The following is a 19,553-nucleotide window of genomic DNA, read 5'->3' as shown; positions in this document are numbered from 1 at the left end:
AATAGAGGAAAGGGAAACACATAATATATGTATTTAGCAATGCTCCAAGTTGTTTGTGTTTTGTAGTTCATTGAACATTGAGTGAAAAAGTAGTCTTATGGGAGAAAGCATGTGCTATAGTTATGGCAGCATGAGTCACTTTTGGGTGAAATATTAAGTGTTTTGGTGGTTGAAGTGCCTTTTGCACCAAAGGTTAACTGATTTGCTCAGGTGTGTGTTTCAAAAGCACACTGTGTGAAGAGTTTTGAAAAAGTGGACATGGTATTGAGACAAGTGTGAAAACGATTGTAAAAAACTGTAATTTGTTAGTAGTTAAGAAATACATTAACAAATGAAAAGTTAATTTCATGCTTAATTAATGTATTTGTACATCATGAATTCATGAATAACAACTACATTAATTCATGCCAATTCATGAACCTTATTGCAAAGTGTGACGAGGGATCTTTTACAACTGTGAGGCTTAGCATGTCCCGGTGCTCTAAAAAGTCTCAGCCAGTGGAACCAACAGATCAGAAGGGCATTGTATTATGCTGACTCCACACTGGGCAGGTGCGCGGGGAGTGAGGGAGATGCTGCATCAGACAGTGTGTGCAACGCAGTGCAGCAGAAGAGCACTAAGACACAGTCACAGCAGCGGTCTCAAACTCATCTCCTGACCTTGCAATTATATGGTTCTATCTATATGGTACTTTTGAGATATTGAGCTTCAAAGCTTTCACAGCCAAACACAGTAAAACTGAAATGCAGGGCAGTTTTTCATAGATCAAAATGACAGACACCGTAAAGGCACTCTGAATGTACAATATCAAAATCCTATCAAATGTCCCTATAAACAACATATTTATGAAACCAAATCATTTTTGTCAAAAATGTCAGTTAGAACTTTATAATTGTAAGGTCTGGCATGCATTTAGGTACATTAAAGCACAGAATATAAGCAACGGTTGTTATACAGACAACAAAAATAACACATTTCACTTATATACATTATGTGCAAACCTACAGCCCTAATTCAGCAAATAATTAAACTAACTATATAAACAAGATCTGAGGCTGGCATAAAAGCCAGCACACTGTACACACGGCCCTCCTGCAGATTGAGACCACCGCAGTTCGGACTGGAGCCCGTTCCCCTGCACAATCGCAGGGTCGTGCTAATCTCCTAGGGGTGCGTCAGTCAGGGGACAGAGGAAGCGCCGGCTGACCCACACGCCTCGGTGGCACTTGTTGAATTAGTGCGGGGAACCTCTGCCCTGTTCCGGGAAGTGTAATCACGGAAGACAGATGAGTTTAAGGAGTACAATGAGCGTGGCATGAATTATGGAGAGGCTGTCAGGCAGGAAGACCGACCGGGGTAATTGTTTCCCAGAAAGAGGACAGGATCTGACGCGGGCGGATGGGATGCGAATGACGTAGGCTGACCGGCGATGGCAAAGGTTTTCCGGAAGACAGACACAGGCTCGCCATTCTTACCTTGGTTTGCGGGAGCCTCCTTAACGACCCCGAGCTGGTCGTTAACGAGCAACGGGGAGCTGAAGTTCCGTTTGAAGGCTCCGGACTATGAGGGAAGGAGAAAGGAAAAGACAGGGTAGAGAAAGAGGGGGGAGCTGAGACACAAACGCGGATTGTGAATACCTGCTTCGGCACGAGTCAGTCGGCACTATTCCTCCCCGTTCTATCAAATTTCCAATTCCATTTGAGCTGTGACGTCTCAAGGGTGTGATCTGTCAAATCGTCACTTTCACGTGACAGAGACAATGAGTGCGGTATGAAAAAGGATATTGGGCTTCCTTGTGATATTTATGTAAATAGTAAACTGACCCAGGCACCAGCCACTCCATGGCCAGAGAAGACTGGGTTGTCAGGAAGACAAATAAATAAAGTTGTTTTCACTGAGCTTAACCATAAAAGTACAATATGTTTTGGTTAAAACATTGTGATAAGACAATTGTAAATCCCTTCCTATCATTTAAAAAGGCTCAATGACATGTTGACTCACCCTCTGCCTCTCCTTAAAGTTTCCAAATATACAGTTGATGCATTGTACCAAAACATTGTACAGCTGTAAAATAATTTGAGCTCATTGGTTGAAAATATGGTAATTGCCATAGCCAATGCTGTTTCAACATCAGCGCGTTCACAGAGAAGGGGTGGGATAAACAGTGTTGTGGTTTGAGGGTGTTTGTTGCTGCAATTCCTCTCTTGACCGTTAGGAGTTCGAAATTACCTATTGTTCCTTTAAGTGTTTTATTATTAATTTATTAATGTAAAACCACTCGACACATTTACTGAAATAAGCATATTAAGAATTGAACTCAAATAAAAAAAAATTACATAGGCAGATATATAAAATATATAAAAAGTTTGTGGCCCATCATTCATCCACCCAGGCTAAAACGAAGAGAAATAACAGTTTTTGCAATAAATAGTAATACTTTAAAATGCATAGAGAAAATCGATATAGAGAATTATTACTCAATATGTTTGTTTATGCCCTGTAACTATACTTATGCTACACTTTGGTAGCTTTTTAATTCCTTACAAACACATAATTGTATTATTGATATTGATATTGGCTTCATTTTCAAAGTTGTTGTTTTTTGTAATAAAGAAAAGTCTAAAATCTAAAATGTCAAAAATAAAAGTCTAAAACCAAAAATAGTTCAAAAGCTATTTGAATTCATCACCAAGATTAATTATGTTCACAAAGTACCATAAAGACTATACACTATTAACTACTGTAAAATGTACTAGCTACAACTCAAACTAATCCACACTGTGTGACAAATATTGTACTAATGTTGTACAATAAGGTCTGATGAATTTAGGGCACTATCACAGACTTATAATTACACTTCTGTAGACGAGTGAGTATGAACCCTATTCATCTTTTTTTTTTTTTTTTACATCAAACAAAGCAAAAATATATCAAAACCTTGCTATTCTTAAACACAAACCTTCAAAGAACAGTCAAGGACCGAACATGTTTTTTAATGCTTTCTTATTTTATCTTTTTGACCAAAATAAAAAGCTTGTAGCTATTTCCACTGCAACATTCAAGGCAAGTACAGTACACATGGCAGCCATCACTTTTCTCTGCCAAGCACTCTGCTGTAGCCTACGCTTCTGAATACAGAGGGTCTATTTCTGCATCAGATTTACTCCTAGGGGATATTAAAAAGTATTTGGAGCATATGCTGTACTTCACACATCTCCTTTTCAGTGTGAAATCATAAATAACTTAATCTAGACAATGCCGTTTGTTTTCACACAGTGCATTCGTCGTGGGAACAAGAGATCCCAGATATAGCACACGCTTATCATGAAAGGGTTTATTTTAACATAAATGCATGAGAGTAGATTATTTTTAACAATATGTGCTATTTTGAACACCAAACAGGTTGGGTTTGTGGAACAGCCTTAGCAAAGATGTCCTTGTTAACACGGTTCAGTCTTTGCTTCTGTTATGTTCCAAAATCCACCTGTTATATTAACTGGGGGAGAACCATTTGGACATAACAAACAAAACCCATATGCCAAAAACAAAACAAGGTGGTGAGGAAAAAGGTGCCTGCCAAATGTAAAAAAATGACACGTTTACAACAAATGATAAGACACAAGAAAACTAATAGACTACAATGAAGAAACACATACAAATAAATGTAGGTGCAACTCTCTTAGGAAAGGGGAGTATAAATTGTACAGAGTGCAGCATTTATTTTACTATGTGTTATTGAACTTTGGATAACCTGTCTGGCCCTGCCTCTTTTTCTATTTCAAATGGTTGTTCATTTCATGTTGTTGTACTTTGTTTTAAAAATATCTGGGTTTTTAATTATGTCTGGCACTGAGGATTCAGCTTGTTTTTTGTTGGCTGAGAAGAGAATTGGAGAAGGGACTGAAGGAAATGCAGACACTATATCCATGTAGTAAGGCAGACTAAGCCTTTTCACAATTAAATCTTCGCTCTCCCTCCAAAAATTCTTTGAAAAGGTCATAAGTGCACTGCACACAGGGCTCCAACAATAAACGTGCCAACAAGTTTTTTATTTTATTGTCGTGATTTAACCAACTGCGTTTTGTTTTCTGTTCATTTATGTGTATGGGGGCTCATCTATTGTCTAGCTATCACCGGGTTTTCTTACAGTACAGCTAACAGCTTATTTCACCATCAACATTGCTGGCCCAGGTTCCGAGACTCAAGTCATAAAAGGAGTACAGCTTGGATGTTGCTATCTCAGTTTGCTATCCGGGCAAGAAATAAATGTAATAATAGTTCAAATGTATTATTTCTTCTGCTGGCTGAGAGTTCCACAAGACCAGTATACAAAAAATATGAACAATATAATTTTTGAGATAAACTAAAAAATGGCAACATGTGGAAAAATACTGTAGTTTATAAATGTTTCAATGGAATAAACCAAAATCAAACATTTATGTAATAAAAAAGAGATTTCACCAAAATCACAGTTTCATAATAAACCCCCGGTTTAGTACATCCAAGGATAACAGCAAGGAGTTTTTTCCTGTAATGCTTGACAAGGTTAAGGAACACATTTGGAGGGATTTTGGACCATTCCTCTTTGTAGATTTTTGCAATCTTCACATTCTTGTGTTAGTGCATATCAACTATTATTTTCACATTATGTTTTTAGTTAAATTAAATAATTACATTGTTTATTTTTAAAAGTATTTTTTGTGTATTGCCAATCAGGGGTGCCAATAATTCTGGTGCCCACTGTAGGTGCCTGCAGAAGACTACATCAATATGATGCTCATTCCAATCACTTATTTTATCCTTCCTTGTCTCCTTGTCTTCCTTGATGATCAAGGATCGCATTCCTAGTAAGGACATTCCTACTGTGACCCAAACCCTAACATAAATGTGCACATTAAAGAAAATAAATGATCACTGCCCAACAGCCCTAGTTCACCTCCTATTCACCTCACTTGTGAGCTTAATTGTAGGCGTCACTGATGTAAGGCCCACTCACAAGCGAGGTCAGGCATCGAGGCGATAGGGAGCGTAAAAAGCAGCAGCTGTGGGACACACTTTTGGTCTGCTCCGGTGACCGTGATTGGAATTTACAAATATTTTTTATCAATAATAAATCATCACCACTTAAAAGAATATCACCGCAGCAGTAACTACTTTGAACCACCACATTCGCATTAAATAATGATTACCACGATTAAGATTGGTATTATCAGTACACTTTGGATTAGTTGTGAAGACACTTGCAAACAAGACATATTATGATGACCGTGATAATTGTCTTTTGAAAAGGTATGACATTGCAGTCAACTTACATTCGCTTCACTCCGTCATGCTTTAACAACTCTGCTAACGGCATAACAGACTGCAATGCTTGCCGCGTCAGCAACTGCTTTTAAGCCAGCACTTTAATTTCTGAATTATTGAGGGAGCATTGGAGGGCCAAACAGCCACTCTCCCTCTCTGGAATTTGGCTCTCCAAGATCTTGGACAACCCTTGTACAAGTAGGCCGACTCCTGTGAGCCGTACTGCAGGTAAAGACCCTGCTACTTAATTTGTCCTGTACCGACAGTATATTGGCATTAGATTTCCATACACAAGCACGGAGCTCAGCGATGGGAGGAAGATTATCTCCGGTGACGGGTCGGCTTTACTGAGGGCGGCATGCACACGCAAATCACGCAAAAGACATTTGTCACATTCTTGACGTACTGCATTCATCCCTTTTTAATCTGCAACCGAGTCTGGGCTTGGTGTTTTATGGTCCTTCCTAAGCTGCAGACATGGGCTTCTGGAGTCATTACATGTTCTTATCAGAGCAACTGATACTGAGGGCGGTGGACCCTCTTCAATGTCAAAAGGACAGCAGGCAGACCTGAACCGGCCTCAGAATTGGAGTTGGCTGCTCACTGCTCCTAAGTAATTAGGATGGGTTAAATGCAGAGGATGCATTTCCTTAGAAGGCAATGACAATTAAGAATAGATAAAATTAAAAAACGAAGACAGTCAAGACATGGATATTTACAGATTCAGATTTCAGCGTCTTTTCTTATAGAGTCGTTTTGTCATTCGATACCGCACTCAATGTCTTCTGCGAGAGGTCAGATTGACCCCTCTCCATTACTTCCTGAAGAAGAGGATGAGTTTCAGCATACAGGTCAGACCTGGGTCAAATACCTTGTTTTGGAATCAAATACTTTTATATGTTTTATGTTTTTAGCTTGTCCTGTGTATTGGAACCTATGAGATACTCTCAAAAAGTACAAACCCTGCCTTCTGGTCTTCTTGGCTGGCTCATTTGCACCAGGCAAGATCAATCGAGCACAGAACCGTATTGGAATCCAACACCGCCGTTCCGCAGTATCTGACCCAGGTCTGAGGACACTGGTGCGGTGCAGTTAGTATTGCTGCAGGCACCTTTCTGGCGATTGTGTTATAGAAAGTCTGAGCATTCAGACTCTAAGCTTGCTTCCTTTCGACTGCTCCCCTGGGGAACCCGCTCTCTCTCGACGTCCGCGTTCGCTGCGGGCCGCCCCGCTCTTGCGCTGTCGGGCCGGGTCCGGGAAAGGTCACCGTGCAAAATGAGGCTTGTCCTTTGGCACCGTGGGTGTCAGCTTACACAATTTACCGCATGAGCTCCTCTCGCCAAGGGGCTTGGAACTCGTCACTTGTTTTCGGCCTGGGATCAAGCATAATGCATTCGGCTCCCTAATGGTACAAGGTAGCTACCTACCTACCGTGCAACACAAAGCTGTGCCCTTTAAAAGGAGTATAAATGATTTAAAGCTGAGGGAAACGTGGAATTGGTTTTATTTTCATTAAAGTGGGCTTGTGAATGAAATGTAGCTTTTGGACCCATCGAGCTCGGAACTAAGGGGATAGCCGCCAAACTGTTTGTTCTTTGTTTCACCGCGACTGAATTGTACCTACCTCGCCAATAATGAGGGTGAGTCAATAAATGAGAATCTCTCTCGCTTCTATTTGTTGCCGACAACTCCCCGATAGAAGCGAGAGTCTGGCTCTGCTGAGTTATTGCAGTAATTTCTCTGTTCATTACCTCCCTTGGCCTGGCTCGCCTCTTACACGGGCCCGTAGATTTTAAGGGTACATTGAGCAGAGGACAATAATGTCTGCTCAGTAAGGCCTGGCACTGTCAGCACGGGGACTGGCTGAGAAACCTCTGCTGGCCTTCTATCTCAGAGGCTGAGGGCAGACACTGGCCCAGTGGGGGAGCAAGGGTCTGCTAACGGGCCATCCTGGGCTACACGAGAGATGGGAAACCACAGGCAACTGATGGTTCAGATGAAACGATTAAGAGCCAAAATGGAGTATGGAGCCAAAAGCCTGCCTTTGGAAGCCCCACCCTCTGTTCTGTGGGGTTGGGCTCCACCCCCTACTCTGCAGAACTAGTACCCAGCTCAACAGAGGTACCCCTACATTTCACACTCAATCTTCAGTGTGATTACCAAAATGTGCTTTGCATTCAAAATATTCATTCTGTATGTAGAACACACAAGTCTACAAAAATGACTATAGCCCCATTTACATGGAGCATTTTATTTCATGTTTAATCGGATTAACAGGCCGAACGGAATAAAAATTCCTCATGTAACCACTCAATTGGAACAAATGATCCTATTCCGATTTAAATTCTATTCAGTTTAAAACAGGTATTCTCAACCATTTCACTATCCGTTTAACAGGAGAATATAGCATGCCATGTAAACCAGTGGCGGCTGGTCAATAGGGGACCATAGGGCACCGCCCCACCCCGAGAGTGTGCTAAAGCTACCTGGATGACGCACTACATTCGGTGAAATATCAGTGAAAAGTGCGCAAACACTGGACACTATTTTGGCATGAGTATCCCACAGTGCGTTGCCCTAGGTCACCACCAAAGCAAACAGAAGGTCAGTGTTCAAACCAAAGCAGTGCAAGAGTTGGACAATTGAAATGCATCCTTTAACTTTGCTGAGTGAAACGTAGTTAAAATCAATGGATATATTTACATTTTAAATCACATCACAAAGTCACATCAACTAGCTCCCGGCATCAACATGCACTGTGTTTAAAGCGGTGCCGTTCTATGACGATGCTATTTCCGAAAAGCCATCTTACTTTTTGCTCGTATAGGCTACTAAAACCGCCTCATGTACGCCAAATGATAGTATACACGTATAGTGTGTAGTGTGTAGTGTTTGACTTTGGAAGCAGTCGTAGTTTTGTAACGCTGGAAAAGTTTAAACACTGCTAAAGGGCTAAAAGCCTAAATAAAAAAGTGGTCTCGACCCAGCCAATTTTCAATTTTATGAATTTACGGATTAATTTATTGGAGATTGCGGTAAAGCTGCTCTTACGCTTGCCTTCTCTCGTTTAGTTGCAAGATAATTATATTCAGCTGACCCAGCTGCCTGACAAGTGATAGGAGAAATGCAATTATTGTACCTAATACACAATGCGTATTTGGAGATGTGAGAGAAACATGTATTGTGTAGCTGCGCGAGATCATTCTGCACATTCAGCATGAATGTTTTATTCTGATTAAACGCTTGCCGTGTAAACACACACCTTAATCGGATCAATTATTCAGAATCTTCAATCGAAACAAATTATTCAGAATGAAGAAATATTCTGCAAACGTGGCTAGTGAATACCATGACACACAGTGCAGTCTGTAAGCATTTAGATAGTGGTACAATTTCTGCTCATTTAGCTCTGTACTCCAGCACATTGAATTTGAAATGAATGAGGTTAAAGGGGATATGAAGGGGACCAAAATTAACTGGACAGTTAGTTTCTGAGCTGTTTCTGATTAGTCAAGAGCATCCAAAGAAATTGTACCACTGTCCAAATACTTACGGACTGGTGGTTGCAGAAGGGGCGGAGCTGTGGTGTGCCTTGGCGAGCACGCAAGCATGGAATTTCATGCCGAATCAAGCGCTGGCAGCTGGCTGTGGAGAGATATGATTTTGCTGCTGACAGAATGAGAGGAGAGGAGAGGAGAAGAGAGGAGGGGAGAGGAGGAGAGGGTAGTGTGTGGTCGGGGTCTGTGACGAACTGGGGAAGAATAAAGAGCCCGTCTGTGGAGAAACAGGCCTCTCCCTGCAGAGCGCTCCTGTTTCTTTGTTCCAGCCACGGTGTGCCATTTCCAGCTCATCACAGATAACACTCTATTGCTCTCTCTCTCGCTCTCTGCCCCTCACTCTCTCATTCTGTCTCTCCACCTCACTATCTCTATCTATCTTTTATTCTCTTACGCTCTCTTTCCCTTCCTCTCTACCACCCCACTAAAAAAGGAGAAAAAAAAACTGGGGGTTTCAACACCAGCGCGTTCACAGAGAAGGGGTGGTATAAGCAGTGTTGTGGTTGACGGTGTTTGTTGCTGAAATTACCTATTGTTTACCTATTGAAATTACCCCCAAATAAATGGGAATCCAAGGCCTCTCTCATTCTCTCTCTATCTCCAGTTCAGTTATATTTTTTAATTAAGGCACTCAGCCCCTTTGGTCTTCTGTTCTCTCAGAAGGGATTCAATTAACTCTTTTTTTGTAATTTGTTCATTTTCCAAGTTTTCTAGTATTTCCTATTCTTTCATTGTGACCAAGCAATCACCCACCTGCACCTCACTGTCCCACACATTCCACCTGTGCCAAGAACCAGATGTCTACAGACAGCCGAGACAATTTACTGTCAGTCGGGGATGACTCAGCAATGCATACCATGCAATATGGCTCCGTCTGTACCACAAGCGCTAGTTCTCACAAATTTTACCGAGTCACTGTATTTCTGTGTTGTGTGCCGTTCTAGCTATCCTGCTAGTCAGAGCTTTCTTTTGGCCAAGGGGCTGTTTCCAATGTGTGAGGTCCGTAGGAACCGCGGTCATTGGGTGACTCACCTTGCCATTGCAGGGCTGCTGGGACAGCTCGGACGAACACCACAGGTGAGTCCCCAGCTTGCAGGCTTTGCAGCGCAGGCCCTGTTTGGAGTTACCTGCAGGGAGAGAGGGCCATGTTAGAAAACACGCATGAGCAGGGGGGATGGGGTTTTAGCTATCTTCAATCTGGGAGAAGGATGGAGAGTAGAGCAGCGTAGAGTCATTAAAAACATTTCACATGGTAAGCTAGCACCAATAAAGCTAAAGAGAGGCAAAGGTACAATCACGTGAGTGCTACCGTCGATTTAGCATGCCTCTAGACATGCTAAATAAGGGAGAGAAGGGTTCATTTTTTCAAAATAGAAACAATAACTGGAGTATAGTCTGAAAAGGTGAGTTTTATGATGAGACTCTGCCTTCCAGCTTCACTGGGGAAGGTCGTCCACCACCGGGGGAGGAAGCCAGAGAGCTGAGGTGGCTCCAGGGTGCCTGAAGGGTTGGGTCAGCCAGATGGTGAGAAGGGGCAGAATGGTGAGGTCTGGTTGGAGTATATGACATAATCATTGGCACAAGATAGGAAGGGGTATTGCCACCCTGCTGTAAAAGCCAGTTAAGCTCAATTTTCAAACTGGTCAAGCTGGTCATAAAGCTTGTCTAGCTGGGTATGAGCTGGTCAACCAGCTAGTGCTGGTTTCTTGGCTGAGCTGGTCTACCAGCTGCTTCAAAACGTAGCTTGAGCTGGTCAAACCATGTCAAGCTGAGAGCTGGTCTCAGTCATACGTTGGTATTCAGGTGTCACTTATTTCACCTGAATTCAGGCAGTCACCGGAGAATACACTGGCAGCCACACTGACCGTTGAAGCGCTCTGTGACTGAAGCAAGTGAGGTAGGTTGGTTGGCCAGCAGTTGACTAGTTGAAGTGGGCTGATGACACATGCTGGTAAGCTGGTCGACAAAGCCCAGCAAAATACCAAGGGAATTATAGGCAGCCCTTTGTAAGTCAGACTGCACCAATAATGGATTGTTGCATTTGAATATAACAGTGAGTTTCATACTGATGCAGCTGCCATCTGATGTTGGTTGAAAAACAACAGTGCTCATCAAGATGTGTCTGATGATATTAATTTGCTTCAAAGGAGAGCTGTCAGTGTCGACAGAACAAGATGACAATGGACAGCGATGGAGAACGCTTTTTAATGGAACTCTTTCCTGTGAAAAGAGGTACACACTGTCTCAGCTATTGATGATGAAGCCTCCAAACTGTTGCTTGCAGAACTCTTAATTTTTACATGCTGAAAGCATGGGAGAGGGGAGGGATGGAACAGAATGGGGAGGGTATTTATAATAATGAGAAGATAAAACAAAAGGAAATATGAAGCAGGAATGGATAAATAACACAATGGTAGAAGGAAACTGGAGCTATTGCTATGAGTCATTTTGACAAACTGAGATTCATCATCATGAATCAGTATTGTGCACCATTACTCCAGTCCAATAAAGACAGAAGACGACAGTATAGGATGGATGCTCGACATCATGACCAAAAGAACAGGAAGCTACTGTTTGTAATGCTATCAAACATGTTTCAAAATGATTCCCCTTAACCATTATGTGTCGGGCCTTGTCTGCACTTCCAGTCCTATGCCTGTTGTTCGTCATTGCCACAGATGATTGGCAGGTGAAGGACGAAGAAGGGTTGATGGGAGATGTAGTGTATCAGGTTGTGACCTACCCACGATCATGTGCTTGCAGAGCTGGCAGTGGGTTGGCCGGCGGAACACATGCTCCTGGAAGCAATGTGTCTTGAGGGGGCGGAGCTGGGCAGGAGGCCTGGATGTCAGGGAGGGGGAGGGGCTGAGGGAGGGCGAGTGGGAGCAGAGGGAGGGGTTGGGGCTGAGGGAAGGGGAGAGGGACGGGGAGCGGTCATCGACCAGAGGGGACTCCAGCAGGAGGGGTGGGGAGGGGGGCGGTGGGTCGGTGATGAAGTCAGGCGGGAGGCGGGCCTCGCTGTTGGTCCTCAGGAAGAAGTTCTCCATGCTCTTGCTCCGCATCACGGATTTGAAAGAGAGAGAGCGCTTGAGGCGCTGCAGCTGGAGGGAGAAGTAGGGAGGGGAAGGGGGGGCAGTTTAATCACCATGCAGCCAGTCCAGTTACATGAAGTATACTGCATGAGGTTCAAATGCTAGTACATGAAGTCCATGGGGTACGAGTATGGGGAAATTAACTGTATGATCTAAAACAACTGTTCAAGTGCATGAGGTCAGACAGAATAGATCAAAACTGAGAGAAGATACATTTTCTTTTCCACATTCCATAATCGCAGCTTACTTAATGAACAGAAAAACATTAGGACCGTTATTGACTTCTAGTGAATTCAATATTTGCGTTAATCAAATCGCTTACGATATTCATCAAGAGCACTGCATAGTTTGGCATAATTATGGTCAATTACATTAGACAACATTCACTTGAGAGCAGAATAAGTGAGTAACATATGAATAAATGATTACGTTTACACCGTACTGTCAGCAATCAATCTTCAATCCCCACAGTTCTCCAAAACGAAATTATACTTCTTGCTACCATGACTGTTACAGACAACATGGTTGTACTGCTGCTTAATTGATCCTAAAGGCACAATGACTCCCCCTGCTGCAGTGGGGGTATGACAACAGGCCAAGAACCTGTGCTGACTTTCGGCTGTCCTTGAAGTGCTGGACCTGGTATTGATTTTGTTCATTGGCCCCATGGTTTGGATCTCGAATTCGCCAGCCCCAGCAAACGCAGGAAACTCAATACTTCCGAAAATTCTGATTTGATGACTTTTATTGAGCGACCTGTTCCCCGTTGACTGATGAGTAGCAACTCAATACCTTTGCGCCTACATCTGAATGTTTGCCAGCGACCCGACCCCCTCATTCAACTTTGCCAGGTTGGCGGTAATGATAAAAGATGAGCTCGCGTAGGGCGTAATGAGTGGACGTGTAGCTTAATAACAACGGCCTTGTCATACATCATTGTGATAATCTCCTTGGGGGGAGGAGGAGTGAGGGAGGAACAGAAAGTGAAAGGAGCAAGGTGTGCTCCGCTGACTCAGATGTCCAGTTTTTGGGAACAAACACCTCAGCCTTCGATGTCTGTTCCGCCCTTGTCTTTCCTCGATTTGTGACTTTGCTTGTACCTATGCCTCTCGAGAGTAAAAAAATGTCACAGTGTCATTGCGGAGATTAATTATTAGATTTGGCACTGACGTGCAGTTATGTACAGCGCAGTCCATAAGTATTTGGACAGTGCTACAATGACAGACTGTCACCTTTAATTTTAGGGTATTTACATTCATATTGGGTGATCCATGTAGGAAGCACATCCCTTTATATACATAGTCCCCCCCTCATTTTAGGTGAACAAATATAATTGAATAGTAGGCTTCTCAGTTGTTTCTGATTAGTCAGGTGTAGTCAATCGCTTCATTGGTGCAAGATGTTTGTCAACATTGTCAAATTGACTGCACTGTCCATGTGTGAATTTGCATGTATGTGTTTCTGCGATGGCGGCATGGATGGTGCAGTGGGTAGCAGGTAGAGGTAGAGGTCCTGGGTTCAAACCCCGGTCGGTCAGGGAGTTTGGAGTTTGCATGTTCTCCCCGTGTCTGCGTGGGTTTCCTCCCACAATCCAAAGACATGCAGGTTAGGCTGATTGGAGAGTCTGAATTGCCCATGGCTATGAGTGTGTGAGTGAATGGTGTGTGTGCCCTGCAATGGACTGGCGACCTGTCCAGGGTGTATTCCTGTCTTTCGCCCAATGTATGCTGGGATAGGCTCCAGCGACCCTGTTCAGGATAAACGGGTCAAGATCATGGATGGATGGATGGATGTTTCTGTGATTCCCTTCTGTGACCATGTCAATTGACTCTTTTCATACACAGTACCTGTGAAAACTCATAGGAGTTAAAAAGTTCCCGCTTTATTTTACAGACCCTCTACAGAAATCCACTATTTTCTGGCACCAATTAGCTGAAGTGATACATCTTTACATACAGATTGCCATTAACCTCTGCCTTAGGGTCATGTTTTTCTTCAGGGACTATTGCCTTTTCATGATCAATTGACTTGTCCGGCAGTCAATAACCCAGGCAGTGCTTCTATCTACTCTAGTGAAGTAGACTCACAGTGTTCCGAACAGAATACAGCGAAGTGGAAGCAGAAGAGTTAAAATCGGTTCAATGGTAGTTTTTCTCCTAAGGAATGTGGCTTGATTACGGTTTCTTATGTACTATCCCAGACACTAAAAAACTTTGATTGATGTAAATTGGACCAATAATTATAGAGAAAACTATAAATAACTGCACATCCCTGTGTTCGGAAGACAGAGTTAGCTCACGATGTTCTAAAGACCTGTTCACAATGTTCCGAACAGCACCTGAAGCACAACTACAAGTTTTGCACTGTTTTTCAGGCAAATCTCTGATAAATCTTCATCTGGTTAATCTTATGATGAATTAAAAACTGATACCATCTATATAAAACGATGTGTGTACGGAACACTTTTGGCAGAGCCGTGTGAGACTGCCTGGTCTCTCTTTAGCAACATCCTCCCCACCTCGGGGGGAATTAAATGTCATGAAAGTGGCACTTTTCAGAACATTGTGAGCTAACTTGGTGTTTGGAACACCGTGAGTCTACATTACACTGCACAGAACCATCTTTTCCACCACAGTGATGTATTCATGAGAGGACAAAACGAAATAAAAAACTTATTTTTTTCATTTACAGATGACCTGCAGTTAAAACTTCTGGGCTTCGAGTGAGTATGAAACCACTTGGCCTCAGTAGCCTTCAGAGACCGTAATGGAAGCCTTGCATATTCATACTTTCTTATGTATTCATATGTATTCTTCACACAAACATCCAAGCCTCAACCAGTCTGTTTTCGTTTGAAACGATACTGAGAAAAGTTCAAAGGTTTTGAAAAGATGGAGATGAACAAATTAATAGAGATAGAATTATTATATTTGGGCCAAAACAAGGGCTAGTATAGGATACAAAGCACCATGATTTTGGTGCACACAAATAGCCTATTTTAGTTAGACTTGGTAGCTATTTGTGAAGCTCGGGAAAAGAAAAGAGGATATTGCCTGGCTGTGCATTTTGATTGAAAGTTAAGGGTCACAACTAATCAGGTAAATTACTGCATTTGCCCAAAGCGAATCGATCAAAGCACATGAAGATAACAGACATTTTGGGCTTCAGTAGGCTAATTATGCAATACTGAACAAGACTTCAGCAACAAAAGGTTTTAAAAAAGCCTTTGCTTGCAACCTGAACTGAACTGAGCCCCCGCTGTTCTTCAAGGCCATGAATGATTTATTTCAAAATAAAATCTCTGCATAATTCCGCAGGTCAACGGTCTCTGTCTCACTTGTGTCAAATCAGTTTGCTACTTATGCATGTGCATCTGTTTGGAATGTTTTCCTTTCAGAGATTCCACAAGTATATCCGTCTGAAAGATGCATTTGCTATTCCCCGAAGGCGACCACCTATTAAGCTTTGCGAAGGCTTCTGACTCATGCTGTCAAGCTACCAAGACGGCTGGGTGTGCCTCAGAGAAAAGTGGCGGTTTCCCAAACGCTGTACGGCTATTTCCATCTTGAGTCACACCAAAGCCGTTAGAGCCTAGGCGCCCCCATTCAGACACAGCGTACCGTTCCTTGGCACTCTCAGCTTCCCTGGCGGAATATCCAATGTCAGTTAATGGCGAGACAGATAGCAGACATCGCGCCGTTCGCGCGATTTCTTCCACCCGAACCTGGCTATGAAAGCCCACAAGCAGCCTTTCCGATAGCAGACGCCACGCACCAGATGCCGTGGCCTTGTTCTCCAGTCGCTGGAAGATGAAGAGCCACAGAATGCCTGCCAGCGGGATAAAAATAACTTGACGGGATGCGTAGATAGATTAATGATTAAGGTGGAAGCGGTTCATTTGACGTGTTTCTGCAGCGAAATATCAAGCGAGGAAATATGGAGATGGAAACGCTGCTGCCTCGGGAGTCACGAGTTGATGAAAGATGCGTCTTTCATCAACAGGGTTGTAAAAGGACCATCTGTCAGAACGGCTCATATAATTCACAGACAATTTCACTTATTTTGGCTCATCGTTAACTTGATTACCTCTGTTTGCAAACAACATTTCAGCTGTACAACTGATATAGCCAATGTTCACTTTAATCATATGTAGACTACATGCACGTGTCCAATGAAAATATTCAGCACTACACATACCCTCACACACAGCTATAGAGATCTGAGTTCCTTGAACGTTATGAGTATATACCCTGGTGGGGCACAGCAGCTGCATGCTTCAGCAGAGTGATTAACCCCCTCTGTTAAAATAGGCTCTGCACTGTAACTGTACAAATTAATGATGATGCTATATCACCCAACCAAGATTATCCAGTTCAATTGAATTTTATTTGTATAGAAAGAGATACTGTCACAAATGTGCTTTACAGTGGAAATACTAAATCTGACGAAGACAAATAAACCATGACAAAGGGATCTGGTTGTGTGTCACAGCTGGTTTAAAACCAGAGCCAGGTCAGATGTACTGTGACACCCTCACCTATAAATCCCTAAGATGCTGAGACGCGCACTGCCCAAGAGCTCTATCAGAGATGCATTACAGGTCACGGAAGACGCACATTCCCAACACCATCCCCCGCAACCGCACCAACCTTATCCCCCTCTATATCTCTCAGCCGCTATCTTTTCTTGCTTGAGTCCGTTGCAAAATCTGTTTGGCTGTGGTCCTGGCTCTTCATTTATGACAATATACTCTTCCATATGTCATATTCAATATGTCAACAGGGAACCGGGCACCTCTTCCCGCTCTCACTTTCTATCTTTCTCTCTGCAGTTGTGGGGAATAATTTAGAGTTGAGGGTTTGAATATGAGACATGGAGAGATTTGTTATGTTTCTGTTCTTTTATCTGTTATGTGTGTGAGGCTGGGGTTGTTTTTTTCTGTTTTGGTTTATTTTCTTGTTTGGGTTTTGCTTTGCGGTTGCTGCAAAGTGATTATAACTGTCATGAATAAAAACAGGGTTTTAAAAGTCAACGGGCCCTATCTTGGGCAATGCGGTGGTAAGTTCAAAGTGTCATTGCTAGTTTGAGAGAGACATAATGACCTTTTCCTCTCTAGCACCGTGACTATAAAAATAGCAAAGAGCCATGCACCTATTTGGGAAGGTTGGTCTTTAAATTAGGTGTGGTCATGGTAATTATCACTGTATTTTTATGCGGCTGAATGCATTTGCGTTTGACCAACCAAAACCTTGTCGTAAGTCATGTCACAGTTTCCATTGCTATTTTAACGGCATAATAGCAGGTTAGTAATGGGCCTTTAGGCAACTGTGCAACTGTACACCTTCCTATCTGTTACACAAGCTGAGACACAAATAAACATGCATAAAAATATCAAGATTACAATGTGAAAGATTATTATTGTGTATTCTTATCAAAAATATTTTGAATAGAACATCAAAGGCTATTAATCCAAATTAGACAAATTGCAGTAAGGATGAATAAAACTGGCCAATAGCCAATTCTGAGATAATGGGTATCTGTTAAACACGTGTCTGGAATATAGTGTGTGACTTCAATGAACTACTCATGAAAACACAAACTGTAGTCTAATAGAGAGGGGATTTGTAGTAGGCTACTGAAAATGCACTTAAGATGTTTGCATAAGTCAGGCTAAACATTAAAATAGACCTCAGATGACCTGGAAATTCCTTGTGGCATGCTCTGCATTATATAACATTCTTAAAAGAAATGGATGTGTCGGACATACTTGACAACACATTAAATTGAATTGCATGCCAATTATTATTGAACCGGCAAAAGAGCTGTTTCATCTATTGCCTGATAAGTGGGCAAAATGGTTTAGCTATTTGACTCAATAAAGTCCATAACCGTTATCCATTGCTTTTATTTAAATCATCTCAATGCATTTATGTTTTTCAAATAGCCTATGGTCACTGTGAATGATGCTTTTTGATATTGATGAATTTGTAAATGATTCTAAAAACATACCACATTAAACAATTCAGATCATTTTAATGCAGGAGCAGGTCTTTTCCCTCAGAGTTAAATATTTATGTTTGACATCTTGCTAAATCTGCTGCAATATTAGCAGTCTGCCCTTAGATAACATACAATCAGTGAGCACTTCATTAGGCATTTATTAGACTTATTCTCTACTGCTGTAGCCTATCCACATATAGTTATGATGCGATGTGTGTTCAGAGATGCTCTTCTGCATACCAAGGTTGTAATGTGTGGCTATTGCGTTACTGTCACTTTCCTGTCAGCTTTGACGAGTCTGGCCATTCTCTCATTAACAAGGCGTTTCAGTCTGCAGAGGTGCTGCTCACTGGATTTTTTTGCACCATTCTCTACAAACTCTAGAGACTGTTGTGCATGAAAATCCAAGGAGATCAGCAGTTTCTGAGATACTCAAACCACCCTGTCTGGCACCAACAATCATTCCCCTGTCAAAGTCACGTAGATCACATTTCTTCCCCATTCTGATGCTTGATATGAACTCCTGACCTGCATTGCACTGCTGCCACATGATTGGCTGAATAATGCAGAGGTGTTAAAGTGCTCAGTGAGTGTATAGAGACAGTGATAGACAGTCAATAGAAACCTATGGGCAACAATTCCACCACACGGCACCAGGAAGTGTAATAGTTTCATTCACTGCACATGCTCAGTTGTGTCCTTGGTCTTTGTCTCCCTTAATGATAGACCATGATTTATAGCGTGGTCTATTATGGTTGCTCTTATCTCATCTGAGTCAGTAGCTCACTGTCTTCCTCTATGTTGAATGGCAGCACACATTCATACGCCTCTCCCTCTCTCCCTCCCTCCATTTGTCTTCCTCTTTCACCCACTTCTCTATTTCTTTCTGGGTCCATCTTGAACACAATCATTCCAAAGAGGTCCTCTGTTTTATAGATGATCATAAATGGCAAATGGTGTTCAATGGGAAAATAGGCTTTTTGAGTACAAATATAGGTATCACGAGGGGACGATTTCAAATAAATTGGTGAAACTGATAGCTGAAAAGATTGAATCCGGCAAGGGCTAAAAACGCAGTTGACTTTATTGGGAATGGAAGATGACGTTCTGATCGGTTTATCGTATGTTACGCTAGACACACCTATTTATTAATTACACCGCTTAGTCCAGCCCAACTTTGCGCCTTACTTTGCACTTGAACTCTCCGCTGTCGAACTAGAAAAATTGTGTCTGGCCACGCTCTAAATGTACTTGCACTGCACTATATACTTTGTGTGAAGACTATGAAAATAGAGCCCAAAGTCTCTCTCTCTCTCTCTCTCTCTCTCTCTCTTTCTCTCTCTACATCAATATCCCAAGTTTCTATTTTCCAGCCCCCTCAGCATAAACTGCTGATGCAGCATTGTTGCGTGCACACCAGCTGTGTGTGTACATGCAGAATTATGCAGAGTGTGCTTCATTATTATGAACATGAAAGCCACCTCGTCTCTAAAAACGGATATTTCACACGCTCCCTTTCTTCCCTCCCCAGCTCTCTTGATCTCTCATGGTGACTCACTCAATAATAGCTCTCCATAGCAATAAAACAATGAAAACAAT

General features: G+C 42.4%; 1 protein-coding gene across 1 annotated transcript in view; it reads right to left on the bottom strand.

Moving 5' to 3' along the window:
* Nucleotides 1-19,553, bottom strand: part of LOC133122439 (SH3 and cysteine-rich domain-containing protein 2-like) — a 51,662-nt gene that overhangs the window by 15,124 nt on the left and 16,985 nt on the right. The window contains exons 2-4 of the mRNA XM_061232406.1: nucleotides 11,606-11,963; nucleotides 9,895-9,989; nucleotides 1,477-1,561 (exon numbers count right to left, since the gene is read on the bottom strand). Of these exons, the coding sequence (XP_061088390.1) occupies nucleotides 1,477-1,561; nucleotides 9,895-9,989; nucleotides 11,606-11,963 (538 nt within the window). The remainder of the gene's footprint in view (nucleotides 1-1,476; nucleotides 1,562-9,894; nucleotides 9,990-11,605; nucleotides 11,964-19,553) is intronic.

This window comes from Conger conger, chromosome 2, assembly GCF_963514075.1.
Source record: "Conger conger chromosome 2, fConCon1.1, whole genome shotgun sequence".
NCBI classification, from domain to species: domain Eukaryota; kingdom Metazoa; phylum Chordata; class Actinopteri; order Anguilliformes; family Congridae; genus Conger; species Conger conger.
This window is presented reverse-complemented; position numbering and strand designations above follow the sequence as displayed.